Raw genomic sequence first — 18,240 nt, forward strand, 5'->3', positions numbered from 1 at the left:
GCACTATGCAAGTGTATTTTTTTTTTTTTTTTTGAGCATTGGTGATCCACGAGACTGGGTAAAGGTTAACCCTTTGGAGTTTAATATCCCTGCTGTACTAAGCTGGATGGTTAAAGTGTTTACTAGAAAATAAAGACCTATAATTAGAGGTGTGTACATAAGGTGAGCAGTTTGGAGTGTCACTTGGTGTCTGGGCATACCACATGTAAATTTGGGAGGAACAAGCACAGTCAAACATGGGATATTATAAAGACTTTTATGTTATGCTAGGAGTTTGCACAATTTATGTTTAGACACTAATGGTGGGATTTGATTATTAAAGAGTGGTTACACATCACTGTAGATCTTCAATGTTATCATTTGCAACACATATTTGTATTATGTATGTACTGAAGTAATATCACAGATTTTGTCATTTTATATTTTATATTACTGTATATTTACAGACACAGTTTGGAGTGTACCATTGCACTGCACTGGAAGTTGGTTTTATTTGTTGTAGTTAGATTTTTTTGTGATTTTTATCTGCATACAGCATTGCACTTATTCAATTTATTTTTGGTACACTACTGCATACTTGTGAATCACTTATTTAGTGCTAGTTTTGCCATTTCCTTTTTACTTATAGCTTTAGCTATAGCTATCAACTCATTTACTATGATTAGGTACATAGTTTACGCAGCCTATACTTGCTCATATACAGTAATAAATATCATTATTTTTGGAATCAGTCAAGTGCTGCAACAATAAATCAAAAAACCTGTGCTGCTAGCACATTGGGGCTTGTGGGACTGCAGGGGAGATTGTGTGCAATCTCCCCTGCAGTCCCACAAGCCCCATTGAACACTGCTCTAATCAACTTTACTCTGAGTCCTTGAGCAGCAATGTTGATTAGGCAGTGTTCAAGGGGGGTCGGGCTACTTCTTGAATAGGAGATTCTCATTTGTGCCTGTCAGCATAGAGTATATTTAAAGTGTAAGTTCACCTTTTCACAATGCAATGGGAACAGTGAGGCTGCAATGGGCACAGTGTGGCTGCAATGGGCACAGTGAGGCTGCAATGGGCACAGTGAGACTGCAATGGGCACAGTGTGGCTGCAATGGGCACAGTGTGGCTGCAATGGGCACAGCGGGCTGCAATGGGCACAGTGTGGCTGCAATGGGCACAGTGAGGCTTCAATGGGCACAGCGTGGCTGCAATGGGCACATTGTTGCTGCAATGGGCACAGTGAGGCTGCAATGGGCACAGTGAGGCTGCAATGGGCACAGTGAGACTGCAATGGGCACAGTGTGGCTGCAATGGGCACAGTGTGGCTGCAATGGGCACAGAGGGCTGCAATGGGCACAGTGTGGCTGCAATGGGCACAGTGAGGCTTCAATGGGCACAGCGTGGCTGCAATGGGCACATTGTTGCTGCAATGGGCACAGTGAGGCTGCAATGGGCACAGTGAGGCTGCAATAGTGGGCACAGTGAGGCTGCAATAGTGGGCACAGTGAGGCTGCAATAGTGGGCACAGTGAGGCTGCAATAGTGGGCACAGTGAGGCTGCAATGGTGGGCACAGTGAGGCTGCAATGGTGGGCACCGGTGAGGCTGCATTGATGGGCACAGGTGAGCCTGCATTGATGAGCACAGGTGAGGCTGCATTGAGCGGCACGGGTGAGGCTGCGTGGAGGGGCACAGATGAGGCTGCACTAATAAAGTTGTTAATATTTATTTTTGTAACTTAATTTTGCATAAAACATTTAAGTGTCATTTCATAAGATAATTTATGAGGGCATGTTTAGGGGCGTATTTGGGGGCAGGGCATGGTAAGGAAAGGGATTGAGTGGGGAACTGGTGGCAAGTAATCCTTGAGGCCTGGCTAGTAGCTCAGGACTTGAAATTTTGAGCCCTGGTCTATCATAATAACAAAATACAAGATCTTACAATTCTGGTGGTTGCTGTGGCCTGTAGCATGTGCATATAGAATATGTGTAATTAAAAATCAACAATAAAATGAAGTGCAATAAATTAAAAAACACATGTCAACATGTGCATTTCGTGTGTGTTTTTATGTGCATTGTGTAGTTAACAATTCCATACTGTGAGATATTAGTGGACATGCCATATGTGCAGAGATTGATTAGGCTTTTGCTAAAGCACCATCAGCCTCAGTACTAGGGTTCAGGGAAACTTGTGTAGTATTCTAGTATGTGGGAAAGTGCAGTGGTACCCACTGTAACTGCACACATGCTGTGCCCTCAAGGACAGGTGACAAGGTCATTCTTGGGTGGTATCAAAGTGACATATAATCTGTGATAACAACCTACCGGAGTGGTTGACAGTTCCAGCAGTCCGTTCTCCTTGGTTGTGCTAGGAAGGGAATTTGTATGTGTATTCTCCCTGTAATTATATGTAAAATGTTCACAATTCACTTCCACGACACACATGAAAATCTCTAACGAATATTTTAAAAATGTCTATGCCTTTGTATTAAACATCATGAGGACTACTCTGGTGAAAAGCAACACTGAAGTTCGAAAGCTGGCAATCTGTTTCTGGTGACCTAGAGGACTTATGTTTTTACAAATGACTTGCTATACTATGCCTAGATAACCTTTCTCTTTTAAGACTGTGACATTTCCATTTATGCACTGTAGATGCAGCTGCTAAATCTTCTATGACAGCAGACTTTCAAGGGTGCTGATAAGCAAAGATAAACTGTCATAGGACCAAAATTGCTAAAATTCCCACATATAAAACCTGGAGACGTAATTCCAAGAATAACCTCAATACTTTATACCAAAACACAAAGATTATATACGTTTTTTGATTATTGGATGAATTGGCAGTGACCCTTAGCACAGAAACAATGCATTCCAGAATTAATATTCACAGCAACTGTATCTGCAGTCTGAAGACTGAGACTTCCTACAGTAAACTATATACAGTACCTACTAAAGTGCAAGATGAGACATACTCAGTCTGATAACCAGCATTATTTATCCCACTTCCTCTGAGCCCTGGTAGTCCTGGACCCACCCCCAGCCCTTTACTGGGCCAGGAGAAAAACATTTTGATCTTATCTCTTTGTCACTCTGCTTTACCGTCCTATCAGCATGCTTCTTGTCAGCACTTGAACTGATTGGTTCCTCTCATTTTCCAGCCCTGCTGTACAGAGAATGTGAGAAGCTGATGCCAGGTCAGATATTTACACCTGCAGCCAACTTTGATTTTCTAAAACTGACAAAATAAGATCAAGCAGGGGCTTCCTTGTATGGGGGAAATCTGTGCACTGGTTGTGAACAGCACTCCTTCAGAATGTCACTTCCTGTTCATATAAATAGCTTTTTCCAACAATTTTTCTGTTATCACAATATCAGAACTATTCCTGTACCTAAAGCAGAAGGACTCCCACTACAGCAGTGGTTCTCAACCTGGGGGTCGGGACCCCCTTGGGGGTCAAATGATGATTTGCCAGGGGTCACCAAATCCTGGGCTGTTCCTGAAGCCCGCACCACTTCCAGCTTTTATGCGGCTGCCCAGTAGGGCGGTCCCTGGAGCCTGTGGCTGCCCATCTGGGCTGTTCCTGGAGCCCACGACCACCCAATCAGCCTCTTCGCAGCGGCCCATTCATTTCACGGCATGGCTGGGGGGCAAAGACTAGAGATCCGCTGACTGGTGAGGATTGTGGGGTGGGAGGGGCTGGAGGAGACCCCATCTCCTGATTTCAGCATTGGTGTCACTGCTATGAGACACCACAAAGTCGGAGACACAATGGGTAACACTACCTGTGATTATAGTTCCCATTAAAAGTCCCCACTACATTTCTCAGATCAGCAGATGACCTTAATCAAAAGCACCCAAGTTAGCTTTTCAGCATTCCCCCCAGCATTGCCACTCATCCCATCTCCCCCCACCAAGAAGTAAGAGAAGGAATAAAAATAGAGAATACATGGAAGGGAGAGGAAAAGAGGGGGAGGACGAAAGAAAAAGGGAGAGAAAGAATAGGAGAAAAAACAAGAAAGACGGCTAGAGAGAGGGATGGGGAAAAAGAAATTAGGATAGCCAGAGATAAAAGGGAAAGAAAGGAAAACAAAGAGAAAGAGTGGTACATCCTAAAATGTACCATATGAGGTTTTAATACTATGTGAGTGGAAGGGACTCAAGGAGCGCAACATTTCCGTGGGTTAGGGTCGCAAATTACTTGTCTTGCCTTGGGTGCTGACAACCCACGCTACAAAAATAATTTTACTGTTGGGGGTCCCCACAACTTGGGAAATTTTATCAAGGGGTCACGGCACTAAAAGGTTGAGAACCACTGCACTACAGGCTTTCTCCTTGTGAGGAGGAAAATATATATCCTCCTTTACAAAAGAGAAACAACACAGGGAGGGGCTACAGAATGAATGATCACTGTGATAGCCAATCCCAGACTAGCACTGCGATCATGTGATGAAGAGCCAGTTCCTCTGATTCTTGATTAGTAGAGATCTGGCACTGTCGCTGACAGCTTGGTCTCAGAACTGGGAGAAGCAAACATATAAGTGTCGCCCAGGATTAATGCCCACTTGGTATTTTTGAAAACAACAGTAGTATGCCATGAGAACAAAGTCAGAATAAAAATCCATATCAATTTTATTATACATAAAACATTGTCATGAACGCAATATTAAAAACATAGATATACATAAAGAAACTTTGCGATAAATACAAAAATATGTAAATCTGATGGATAGATGTACTTGTAACAGGTCTACGCGTTACGTGGGTTTCCTGCTTCTTCAGGACCATACTTATATTGCTAGTGTGTTATATACAGAGTTTCTTACTCAATATCATAAATCATCAAAACAAGGAGGAGAGGAATACAGGATCTGTCTCAGATGTTTTGCCTACTGGCCTATAGGATATAGTCTGGACCTATTAACCACTTAAGACCCGGACCTTTATGCAGGTAAAGGACCTGGCCAGTTTTTGCGATTCGGCACTGTGTCGATTTAACTGACAATTGCGCGGTCGTGCGACGTGGCTCCCAAACAAAATTGGCGACCTTTTTTTCCCACAAATAGAGCTTTCTTTTGGTGGTATTTGATCACCTCTGCGGTTTTTATTTTTTGCGCTATAAACAAAAATAGAGCGACAATTTTGAAAAAAATGCAATATTTTTTACTTTTTGCTATAATAAATATCCCCCAAAAAATATTTTAAAAAACTTTTTTTTTCCTCAGTTTAGGCCGATACGTATTCTTCTACCTATTTTTGGTAAAAAAAAAATCGCAATAAGCGTTTATCGATTGGTTTGCGCAAAATTTATAGCGTTTACAAAATAGGGGATAGTTTTATTGTATTTTTATAAAAAATATATTTACTTTTTTTACTACTAATGGCAGCGATCAGCGATTTTTTTCGTGACTGTGACATTATGGCGGACACATCGGACAATTTTGACACATTTTTGGGACCATTGTCATTTTCACAGCAAAAAATGCTATACAAATGCATTGTTTACTGTGAAAATGACAATTGCAGTTTGGGAGTTAACCACAGGGGGCGCTGTAGGGGTTATGTGTGACCTCATATGTTTTTCTAACTGTAGAGGGTGTGACGTCATTGATCGTCATTGACGTGTGACGTCATTGATCGTGTTTCCCTATATCAGGGAACACGCGATCAATAAAGCTGCCATTGTGAAGAACGGGGAAGCTGTGAACACAGAGTGAACACAGTGAACACAGATCTCCCTGTTCTTCAGCTCCGGGGACCGATCGCGGGACTCCGGCGGCGATCGGGTCCCGCGGACGTGGTCACGGAGCTTCGGACCGGGTCGTGGGCACGAGCCGCGGGCGCGTGCCCGCGACCCACGGCTGGGCACTTAAAGAGGACGTACAGGTACGTGCTTGTGCACAGCCGTGCCATTCTGCCGACGTATATCTGCAGGAGGCGGTCCTTAAGTGGTTAAGGCAGAAGTAAACAAATATCCAAAAGGGGAAATAAATATCCAGTGTATAGTAATATACTTTGAACAATGTGATTCCCAATATCTATTTAAGACAGAGGGGATAAATCCAAAATACCAAGAAAACCACTTCTTGGACGCAGCATATATGTGTTACCCAGTCACAAAGGAATTAAAGTCAGACGTGCTTATTTGCATGCTCTTTCTAGGTAAGGGACAAGAAGTATAAAAGAAAGAGTGTATACAAGGCAGCCAGGAAACTAGAATTTGTGCCCATTGCTGTTCTCACGCAGTACATACATAAAAGTATAGTCACCCTCCAGGCCATTTCATGTGGCCCTGGCTCGCCCTCCTCTGGTCCTCCTCAAGACCCTTACTTTCTGCTTTTAAGCAATGCATCCAGCTTCTTCCCAGCAGCAGCATAAGGAAAGGGGGGTGCACTGTGATGTAAGGGAGAGTGGGGGACTCAACTTCTGATGGTAAGTTTGCTCTTAAAGCGGGGGTTCCGCGGGATATCGTTTTTTTTTTTTTTGCAATAATCCTCAGGGCTTACCTGTACTCCTGCACTACCAAGGTGTCCCACTCCATTAGCCGGCGTAAGCGCTGAAATTCTGGAAAGGATATTTTATATTTTCAGGCGATGGCCGTTTCCATTTTTCCTGTGGGCACTGTGAAGCCGACAGGGTCTTCTTCCGGGATACAGTGAATGCTGGCCTCCCAGCATTCACCGCTCAATCCGGCGCATGTGCAGTGTTGACGGTGAGCGTCGCCGTCAACACTACACGGTTGCCATAACAACGGCCGGCGTACTCACGTGACCGGCGAGATCTCGCGCGATTTGAGCACAGCGCGTCTCCGGAGGAGTCTCTGAAATAGATTGACAGGACGGGGGAGAATGGCCTTACACGCCCATTCCCCGCGGGGGATTTTGAGTGACAGGTCAGAAACGGCTCCGAAAAGGGGGTAAGGAGCACTTAAAAAAAAAAAAAAAATCGTTTGGTTACTGTTATGCCTAGCATTTGCATAGACAGAATGTGTAAAATCAGGGTGAACCACCGCTTTAACATCTAATGTAAGGGGAGGGGATGCACTGGACATCTAATCTTACAGATACAACCGGCCCTTTTGAGGGCAATCATAATGCTGATGCGGCCCTCTATGAAATTGAGTTTGACACCCCTGCCCTGTGGATCTGTACTCCTATTGCCAAACTGCTAGCAAACCAGGGTGACAGTTTGCCCGATTCTTTTAGTCATCCTTTTACTTGTACTGATACAGAGTGGGCAAAGGGTCTCTTTCAGATGTGCCATGCCCTGTACAGCTATGATGTCAGATTTTGTTAGTGGCATACAAAGGCTAGACATGCGATTGTGGTGGGAAAGTGGCAGCACAAGACAGATCTTGAAGGCAGAATGTATTAATCAGACTCTGGTGCCAAAAGACTTCTAAAACACCTATATATCAGGGACAGACTCCTATGCAGAACAGAATGGGTACAGACCGCCCCCCAGAAACATCACTTCTTTTCTTGTGTGATTGGCTCACTGATTTTCCCAAAAGTCTAAGATACAAGTCAGATTTCAGGCATCCCCTGCAACAAAAATGTCATTTTTGGTGAGATAGTCCCAATAGGAAATCACGTCTAAAGCGATGCAGACCCTTCAACTTTCCTCATTGGTGCCCTGCAGGTGCTGCAGCTGATTGTTAATTATGAAACCACTCCCATTAGACTCACTTTCCCACATGGATACAAACAAACACACATGGATTTCTTCAAAATAACAAAGGGTAGGAATCTGCACCAAAGTTTGTTAAAATCCTTGCAATGTACATAGAACCCCCCCGGGGGGATGTTTTTTTCTCAACAAAAGTGGAGTAACTCTTTAAACAAACATGTGCTTAGCTTTAATGTCTTACCAGAAGACTATGGTCAACATCCCGAAAGCCTGCAAATAAAAATTCCCACCAAAGTGATCAGCCACATCCTTATCAACTTCAGGGACACTCCAAATGTCAGATGTTTACGCCCAGCATCACAGGAGCAGCAGAAGAGGACTAAAAGCTTCTCCTGCCTATGTTTTCCTGCAGATGAGCTGGCAAGAGCTGGGGCACATGACTTAACAACCTCCTTAAAGTGGCGCCCTCCAGTGTGACATTTGGCACCTTTCAGGGGGGAGGAGGGAGCAGATACCTGTGTAATCCAGGTATTTGCTCCCACTTCCTGGCATAGATCACCTCTGTGATCTACGCCACTTCCCGCGCCTATTCTGTCCCCCCTTGCTGTCTTCTGGGAGACACACAGGTCCCAGAAGACAGCAGGGACCAGTGAGGACACACAGCGCGATACACGCGTTCGCAGTAGGGAATTCGGGAAATGAAGCCGCAAGGCTTCACTTCCTGATTCCCTTACCGATGATGGCGGCGGCAGATGCCGATCCTCGAGCGACAGATCAGCTTCGGCTGCCGACATCGCAGGCGCCCTGGACAGGTAAGTGTCCATATATTTAAAGTCAGCAGTAGCTGCATTTAATATAATTTTTTTTAGTGGGACCTCCGCTTTAAGTGCTAAAATGTTCATATCTTACTTTTGACAAAGGTCTGCGGCTGGACTAGTCACAGTTATCATCTTCTGTATGGTGCCATCAGTGTATGAAATAAATCTTCTTTACTCTTCACATGCAGTCTCCTGAAGACATGAATATTAAAAAAAAAAATATTTTATTATACATTTTTACTAATTTAAGCATATGGACACTCAGGCCTCGTACACACGACCGAGAATCTCGTCGTAAAAGAAACATTGTTTTCCTCGACGAGTTTCTTGTCAAGCTTTCCTTGCGTACACACTGTCAAGACAAAATCTCGTCGTTCTCAAACGCGGTGACGTACAACACGTACGACGGCACTATAAAGGGGAAGTTTGATTTTACTGGCTTTTTTTTCACTGCTTTTACTAATCTCATGTTACTGCGTGTTAGTAAAAGTTTGGTGAGAGACGATTCGCGCTTTTCAGTCTGTTACAGTGTGACGAATGTGCTATCCCTATTACGAACGCTACTTTTACCGAAGGTGCTCTCCCGTCGTACTTTATTCTGAGCATGCGCGGGTTTCTAAGCATACACACGATCGTGTTTCTCGTTGTAAACCAGCCCGACGAGGAACACGACGAGGAAATTGAGACTCCCAACGAGAAAAAAGAGAACATGTTCTCTTTTTTTCTCGTCGAGATCCAGGACAGTTTTCTTGACGAAAAACATACACACGACCGTTTTCCTTGGCAAAAAAGCTCTGCCAGCATTTTCCTTGATGGATTTTGCAGAGGAAAACGATTGTGTGTACGAGGCCTCAGAGCTAAACATTAATATACACTCACTGGACACTTTATTAGGTACACCTGTTTAATTGCTTAGTAACACAAAATTGCTTAGAGACACCAATAGTGTAAAACAGTTTAATACATTTCCCACAATAAAAAAATGGACTTACAGGGTAAACAGGTTCAGCCTCCATCCACAATTCAATAGCACCTCCAAGTCTCATTCAAAGTAGTCATGTGTTTCAATGGCTGCAAGTGACGTCACCTGATATGACGTCAACAGTGTGGCTCTGCCCTACGTATTTCGTCCATGTGACGTTGTACCCTGTAAGTGAAGTTTTGTAGTGTGGAAATGTTATTAACCTATATTACACTATTACGGTCTCCCTCTTGGTGCCTTTAGTTACTCTTTAGAATTGGATGCCTGTAAAATGGCAAAACAAAACTACAGAAACCCAAAATTGTCCATAGGTAATGCTTTAAAAGCCTTCATGGGTTTGAAAAAAAACAATCTGAAAGGAAAGATCTGTACGGTAGAATAAAAGATGTAGAACTCATGGAAAACATGACAGCTAGGCTACAAAATAAGCTGGAAATGCATGATGAGGTCTGGGAGGAGTGGCACCGCCGGGAGGACCCGCCCTGAGTCGACGGTTGAGCCCCTACCCTACCCTTGCTTTCCATTCCCCCACTTCTCACCCCTCTCTCAGTTTCTCTTCCTTCTTCTCTTTCGACTTTCTCTACCTCACCCTTTTTATTTATTTTTTCAGTCACTGGTGACTGATGACCTTAGAATCATTCCTCTCTCTCCAGCTCGTACAGTGCTACCTAATATGTGTGGTGCAATCACTTTTATATTTGCATGCATCGCCTGTGGGGGTGATATTAAAAGTTTGGTAGAATTTTTTATTATTTTTTTCACTTGTTTAAATGCTGCAAGACTTTCCAATACTTTATTTTTCTGTGCTTTTATTTTCAGGTTTTAAATATGGTGACAGGATTCTATCAGAATGTGTCCACCATAAAAAGTTGATGATAAGGTCTCTTTAAGACGCCTCCAGAACATGCCCATCATAAAAAGTTTGTGAAAGGGTCTCTTTAGGACTCCGTCAGAATGTATTCACCATAAAAAATAATTCACAGGGTCTCCTCAAGATTTCCCAGAATGTGCCCACCATAAAAACTTGACGACGGGGTCTATTTAGTATGCTTCCAGAATATGCCCACCATAAAAACTTGGTGACAGGGTCTATTTAGGATGCTTCCAGAATGTGCCCACCATAAAAACTTGACGACGGGGTCTATTTAGTATGCTTCCGGAATGTGCCCACCATAAAAACTTGGCGACAGGGTCTATTTAGGACGCTTTCAGAATGTGACAACCATAAAAGGTTGGTGACAGGGTCTCTATAGGATGCTTTCAGAATGTGTGCACCATAGAAAGTGGGTGACAGGGTCTCTTTAGGACTCTTCTAGAACATGCACATCATAAAAAGGGGAGACAGGGTCTCTTTAGGACTCTCCTAGAACATGCACATCATAGAAAGTGGGTGACAGGGTCTCTTTAGGACTCTTCTAGAACATGCACATCATAGAAAGTGGGTGACAGGGTCTCTTTAGGACTCTTCTAGAACATGCCCACCATACAAAGTGGGTGACAGGCAGGGTCTCTATTTGATGCTTTCAGAATGTGCTCACCATACAAAGTGGGTGATAGTGTCTCTATTTGATGCTTTCAGAACGTGCCCACCATACAAAGTGGGTGACAGGGTCTCTATTTGATGCTTTCAGAATGTGCCCACCATACAAAGTGGAGATAGGGTCTCTTTAGGACTCTCCTAGAACATGCCCACCATACAAAGTGGGTGACAGGCAGGGTCTCTATTTGATGCTTTCAGAATGTGCTCACCATACAAAGTGGGTGACAGGGTCTCTATTTGGTGCTTTCAGAATGTGCCCACCATACAAAGTGGGTGACAGGGTCTCTATTTGGTGCTTTCAGAATGTGCCCACCATACAAAGTGGGTGACATGGTCTCTATTTGATGCTTTCAGAATGTGCCCACCATACAAAGTGGGTGACAGGGTCTCTATTTGATGCTTTCAGAATGTGCCCACCATACAAAGTGGGTGACAGGGTCTCTATTTGATGCTTTCAGAACGCGCCCACCATACAAAGTGGAGATAGGGTCTCTTTAGGACTCTCCTAGAACATGCCCACCATACAAAGTGGAGACAGGGTCTCTTTAAGACTCTTCTAGAACATACACATCATAGAAAGTGGAGACAGGGTCTCTTTAAGACTCTTCTAGAACATGCCCACCATACAAAGTGGGTGACAGGGTCTCTATTTGATGCTTTCAGAATGTGCCCACCATACAAAGTGGGTGACAGGGTCTCTATTTGATGCTTTCAGAATGTGCCCACCATACAAAGTGGGTGACAGGATCTCTATTTGATGCTTTCAGAATGTGCCCACCATACAAAGTGGGTGACAGGGTCTCTATTTGATGCTTTCAGAATGTGCCCACCATACAAAGTGGGTGACAGGATCTCTATTTGATGCTTTCAGAATGTGCCCACCATACAAAGTGGGTGACAGGGTCTCTATTTGATGCTTTCAGAATGTGCCCACCATACAAAGTGGGTGACAGGGTCTCTATTTGATGCTTTCAGAACGCGCCCACCATACAAAGTGGGTGACAGGGTCTCTATTTGATGCTTTCAGAATGTGCCCACCATACAAAGTGGGTGTCAGGGCGTCTTTATAAGGAGCAGTGAGACAATAGACATTTGTGTGTAGTGTGCAGTCATGGTGGGTATACAGGGATCCTCTCATGTCTCACGTCTGCAGCCACCATGTGAAGAATGAGAGGCAGTACCAGACTGCAGCACTCACAAGTCTGTCACCCTGTAATAGCAGAGCAGTACAGCCTGCCCTGGGGAACATGGCGACCAGCGGTGTCACCTTAGCTACCTGCAAGGGTTAAGTCATGACATCACCCAGTCACAAAGCGGCGTCCTGGCAGCGTGGGCCTACGCCGAGGCCGTCCTCCTCCTCCTCGCAGTGTGAGTAGGAAGGCTCGCTATGTACTATAGTGCGCTGTGTGTGCGCTCATTACCTGCGCTGTGGATGTGACAGGCCGGCTGTGGACACACCTCCCCGCACTGCTCTCCTCTGACCTGTATTGTCCTGGCTCTGCACTGCCCGCCCATCATTCTTCCTGCTTCCTCCTTCCTCCTGGACCAGCAGTGTGCAGGCAACCAATCACAGCGCGTCTCTCTGCAGTCTATAGGAGCGCTGTACTCAGTGTACTGTATGGGGAATGATCCGGGATGGTTGTGTGTACTGTGCCTGTGTACAGATCCTATCCTCCCTCTATAGAGGGATCACTGAGGGAAGACAGTGTACAGTCACTGCCAACTGCTTACATATTGATGTGTTACATTTGTAACACAATCTACACTTATCAAACACACCTGGTGCTTCATTTTCTTGCCACAACCTGGATGGCGGGGGCCTGAGTGATGCAACGATCGGGCGACTAGGGAAACTGATCGATCAATCGGTGGTTGGCTGACTGGCTACCCCCATCGCTCCAGCTCCACGGCTAGTCAGCCAACCACCCCACATCCCCGGCACTCGATCAGAGTTTCCCCCCCGTCGCTTGATCGCCGCATCACTCAGGCCCCCCCGCCAGCCCCACACTCACCCCATCCGGGTCGCGTCTTCGGTGGCTTCCTCCCGAGTCGCTGTGGTCGATTCTCTCCCTGGCCAATCAGGACTTAGTATTCACCGCCAATCAGGTCTCAGGACCCACTTCCTGATTGGCCAGGAGGAAAAACAAGAAGACATTAGCGAATATTAATTCACTAAAGTCACACAACTGGGTGAGCTCCGGGAGTAGTGCTCTGCACCCCAAGACCTCCCTTTTAAAGCCTCAGGCTCTAATCGTGCTTCGAAAAAAAACAACTTTGGAATCCATTCGTCCGGTGCCACCACATGTAGATTAGGGGTAGGGCACATGGAGTAGGGGGGGTGCCCCCTGTGCAGGGCTGTCTTAATGAGAAGGAACACCTGGGCACTGCCCATGGGCCCCAACTGCATGGGGGGCCCCTGCACTTTCCCCAAAGCAGCTGGTCCTTGAGCTCACTCTGCCCTGAAATTGGGGGCCCCATGATGGCACTGAGAGTGATAGATACACAGGGGAGGCAGTCTGCCTCCTACCTACTTGATGTCTGTTTACCTGCACTGTCATCATTGTAGGGACCCCAGAGCATTACTTTGCCCAGGGGCCCATGATGCTATTAAGATGGCCCTGCCCCTGCGCCCTGCATGAGTGGCCGCAACTGAAAAACGCACATCATTAAGCACATGTGCAAAGCGCACTGCGGTCTGTCAATGGGCCAGATGCGGAGGAAGAAGGAGAGGGGCCAAATTTCCATCTGAGTTTGCCATGGTAAACTCATCCAGAAGTGGGAGTGGGTACCTGTCAGAACCAGGTACCTGCTCCCCCTTTTCCCCCAAAAGGTGCCAAATGTGGCAGCGGAGGGCTAGAAGAGGCATACAAGCGGAGCTTCTCTTTTTGAGAGGAGCTCCGCATTAACCCTTTCATTGCCCCTAGATGTTAACCCTTTCCCAGCCAGTGTCATTAGTACAGTAACAGTGTATAGTATTAGCACTAATTACTGTATTAGTGTCACTGGTGATGTCACAGCCAATTAGCTTGTTCCCACCCAGTGTCAGTTAGTGTCAGATTGTCTGCCGAACTATCACGACCCACTATAAGTCGGTGATCACAGCCATTACTGGTATAAAAAAAAAATATATATATACTAGATTTTTTATACACGGTATATACCATAGTTTGTAGATGCTATAACTTTCACACAAAGCAATTCATATACATCTATTGTGATATTTGTTTTTCCAAAGACATGTGGTAGTAGTAGTATACATTTTGGCCTACATTTATGAAGAAATTTCATTTTTTTGTTGGCTATGTTTTATAGAGAAATAAGAAAATATTGGCTTATTACATTTTTTTATATATATATATATATATATATATATATATATATATATATATATATATATATATATATATATTCGTTATTTAATAATAATAATAATAATAAAAAAACAGAGGTGATGAAATACCACCAAAAAAAGCTCTATTTGTGTGAAAAAAAAATTATATAAATTTTATTTGCGTACAGTGTTGGATGACGGCGCAATTGCCAGTTAAAGTAGCGCAGTTCTGAATAGCAAAAAATGCCCTGGTCATGAAGGTGGCAAACCTTCCAAAACCCTAAAGTGGAGGTCCACCCGTTTTTTTGTTTGTTTTTATAAAGCCAGCAGCTACAAATACTGCAGCTGCTGACTTTTAAAAAATGGACACTCACCTGTCCAGCGCGCCCGCGATGTCAGCAGACGAGGTCCTCGGCTGCTTCCGCCGCCATCCTCGTTGAGGGAATCAGGAAGTGAAGCCTTGCGGCTTTACTGCCTGATTGCCTACTGCGCATGCGCTAGGATCGCAGCGCGCCATCACTTGTCCCCGCTCTTTCCTGGGAACAGTGTTTCCCAGAAGACAGTGGGGGGTGATGTCACGAGGCTGGACTCCCGTGGGAGTCAGAACCTGGAAGTGGTGCAAATACCTGTCTCAGACAGGTATCTGCAACCCCCTCCCACTGAAAGGTGGCAAATGTGACACTGGAGGGGGGAGGGATCCAAAAAGGAGAGGTTCACTTTTTGTGTGAACCTCCGCTTTAAGAGGAACTTGAGTCTGCTCACATAATTTGTAATAAAAACATCTTTGCCATGCTGAAGCTTCCCTCCAACCACTTTGCATATTATTTTATATATACTGTGATTCTGTACTTGCCAAATATGCTGCAGAAATCTCCCTCCACTGAGTTTGGCTGCATTTATTGTAACTGTGGGCAGCTGAAGCTGCTGCCTGTTCACTTCCTGGATTTACACAGACACACCTCCAGCTCTGCAGCTCTCATTGGCTCTCTTATGAATCACCCCCGCATGTCAGTCCGACTTCAGGGTCGATTTCAAAGATATCTCTGTGGGTGCCTGCACAGATGTCGATTGAAATCGCACCCAAATCGCCAAAAGTAGTACAGAAATGAATTGGTGCAGCACCGCAAAATTGGCGTCGCACAGATTCGGACAGTGCCATTCCCGGCAATAGCCGCCATCAGTGTGAACCTAGGCTTAAGCTGTTTCCACATGTACTGATGCTAATTATTTAATTATTGTGTGTACTAATGCTGAGGACTCTGTGTACGGTGTATAATTTTGTATATATCTAAACCCAGCACTATGGGAATCAACAGGACCATACACCCAGCTGTAAATGTTTAGTAGCATAAAAAAAAAGTAGGATGTGTACAGGCCCATACATACTGTATATTTGGATTTTACATGTGTATACGTATATATGCATAAAGTAATTGGAAGAATTGTATGTGTCTAAATGCAAGTATTTTAGGCATGTATTTTTTATGAAGGATCTTCTGCTAGCTCTGATCCCATCATATTTTTCTCCCAGACAGTAAGGCCTCATTTAAGCTTGCAGTTGGAGGGCGCCAAAAATGCTTGGTTGAGCTGTGTTCTTGCCACCTGCCATTTTTAGTCTTTCGTCCGTGAATTTTCGTCACTTTAGAAAACTCATCAGATTCTATATGAGATTAGCATGCAAAAAAAAAAAAAAAATGACGATCATTTGTCCGATAATCTCATTATTACATTGTGTGTACCAGGCATAAGGGTTGGTAAAAAGTGTTTTTACTTGCCAGGTTGCTTTAACTGACATCATATGCAGATCAAAGCACACCCGTTTTGATCTGCAGATGAATGAAACAGTGTACTGTAGATATAAAAGTAACAATTAGGTAGATTCAGAAAGAGTTAGGCCGGCTTATCAGTAGATAAGCCGACCTAACTCAGAATCTACGCCGACTTATGTTTAAATGTATGCTCAAACAGAGATATGCTTAAACATATCTAAGATACGACGGCTTGCGCCGTCCTATCTTAGGTTGCAATATTGAGGCTGGCCGCTAGGTGGCGCTTCTATTGCGGTCGGCGTAGAATATGTAAATTAGTAGATACGCCGATTCACGAACGTACGCCCGGCCGCCGCAGTACTTTTACGCCGTTTCCGTAAGGCCTTATCAGGCCTAAAGTTATTCCATTTAATAGATGGAATAGGGAATAGTAATGTTTAAGTATGGCCGTCGTTCCCGCTTCGAAATTCGAAATGTTTACGTCGTTTGCGTAAGTCGTCCGTGAATAGGGATTTACGTTGTTTACGTCCACGTCGAAATCAATAGGCCCGTGTGGCGTACTTAGCCGCAATGCACACTGGGAAATGTAGGCGCCCGGCGCATGCGCAGTTCTTACAGAACGTAAGGTCAACCCCCATTAACGTAAAACATGCCCCCTTACACACATTTGAATTAGGCGCCCTTACGCCCGCCCGCTTTAGGCTATGCCGCCGTAACTTAGCAGGCAAGTACATTGTGAATCATGTACTTGCCTCGCTAACTTACGGCGGCGTAGCTTAAATGCCTTAAGCTACGCCGCCGCAAAGTTGCGGCAATGTATGTGAATCTACCTAATAGTATCTATCTTGTGCCTAAATCATGTTTATAAATCCGTCTCTCTTCTTTTTTTTTACAACAGTAACTTCTATAGCTGCTGTATTGACTATCATTTTGACAGCTAAGAATTTCCAGCAAGTATTTGTGTGTCTGTGTGTGTTGGGGACAGCAAGGGGGGAGGGCAAAACATGTTACACACACACCCTGGGGGTTATTTACAAAAGGCAAATTCACTTTGCACTACAAGTGCAAATTGCACTTGAAAGTGCACTTGGAAGTGCAGTCGCTGTAGATCCGAGGGGGACATGCAAGGAAAATAAAAAACAGCATTTTAGCTTACACATGATTGGATGATAAAATCAGAAGAGCTTCCCCTCATTTCAGATCTGCCCCTCAGATTTACAGTGCCTGGATTTCCAAGTGCACTTTCAGTGCAATTTCAAGTGCACTTTGCACTTGTAGTTTGCACTTGTAGTGCATAGTGGATTACATAGTGGATACACCCCCCCCCTGTGTATTTGTGGGCATGCGTAGCACACCGAGTGTTCAAAACTAGGAGTTTGTAGTAAAAGTGATGCCTAAAGAAGCTTTTCAAATGTATTAGGTTGCATTTGAGCATTTGTTTTGGCATTAGGTCACATGTTTTTATAAAAGTTTTTGCACAGTGTTTTTAATACATTTTTGAGCTTTGCCGTTTGGTCTCTCAGCAGCAGGGATGAGTCATCCGTCGTTATGGAGTCGTCATCTTCTGTTGTCCTAACAACCAATGACTCAATCCCTGCTGTCAGGTTGTTAAGGAGACAGCACCCGCCAGCGCCGGTGTCCTAACAACGATGAGTCATCCCTGCTGTCAGCGGGGATTACCTGCTGACAGCACAATGTAAACAAAAGTGGCAGTATAAAAAAACAGCCTGGGCCCCCCAATTCATACCAGGCCCTTTGGGTCTGGTATGAATTTTAAGGGCGACACCACACCAAAATTTCAATGCCGACTTTTTGTTTACATTTTGCTGTCAGTGGGGATTCCCCGCTGACTGCAGGGATGACTGATTGTTTTTAAGAAGCCATTAGGCTGACATCAGGGATGAGTCACTGCTTGTTAGGATGCTGGCGGGCGTTGGCTCCTATCAACCAGCACAAAACTCTCCAAAAACACACAGCAGAATGTGAGAAAACGCATGGCGAAAAGAAAGCTGCAAAAATGGACCAACCTGCCCAAATCAAGCTACAAAAGTAGTTCCAAATTTTTTTTGAGCTTCAGGTGTTTTGGTTTCAGGCAACATGGAGTGGAGAAGTGAACCATCTACATAGAGAATATTTTTTTTTCTTCCTGAGAGTTTTAGAGGTTTGAGTTAGAAAACACTTACAG

General features: G+C 44.6%; 1 protein-coding gene across 10 annotated transcripts in view; it reads right to left on the bottom strand.

The window, feature by feature from the left end:
* LOC120926401 (cohesin subunit SA-2-like) overlaps positions 1–12,522 on the bottom strand; it is a 112,352-nt gene extending 99,830 nt beyond the window's left edge. For 4 of the 10 annotated variants that reach the window (XM_040336284.1, XM_040336278.1, XM_040336277.1 and 1 more), the window contains exons 1-4: positions 12,377–12,519; positions 8,525–8,625; positions 2,316–2,383; positions 1,935–1,941 (exon numbers count right to left, since the gene is read on the bottom strand). In XM_040336284.1, coding sequence (XP_040192218.1) covers positions 1,935–1,941; positions 2,316–2,383; positions 8,525–8,565 — 116 coding nt within the window. In that variant the 5' untranslated portion in view covers positions 8,566–8,625; positions 12,377–12,519. Of the gene's footprint in view, positions 1–1,934; positions 1,942–2,310; positions 2,384–8,524; positions 8,626–12,231; positions 12,342–12,376 lie in introns of those variants that run through there. The other 6 variants (XM_040336281.1, XM_040336280.1, XM_040336282.1 and 3 more) reach the window with 4 other exon arrangements.
* Positions 12,523–18,240: the final 5,718 nt, after the last annotated feature.

Source organism: Rana temporaria, chromosome 2 (assembly GCF_905171775.1).
Source record: "Rana temporaria chromosome 2, aRanTem1.1, whole genome shotgun sequence".
Lineage (NCBI taxonomy): Eukaryota > Metazoa > Chordata > Amphibia > Anura > Ranidae > Rana > Rana temporaria.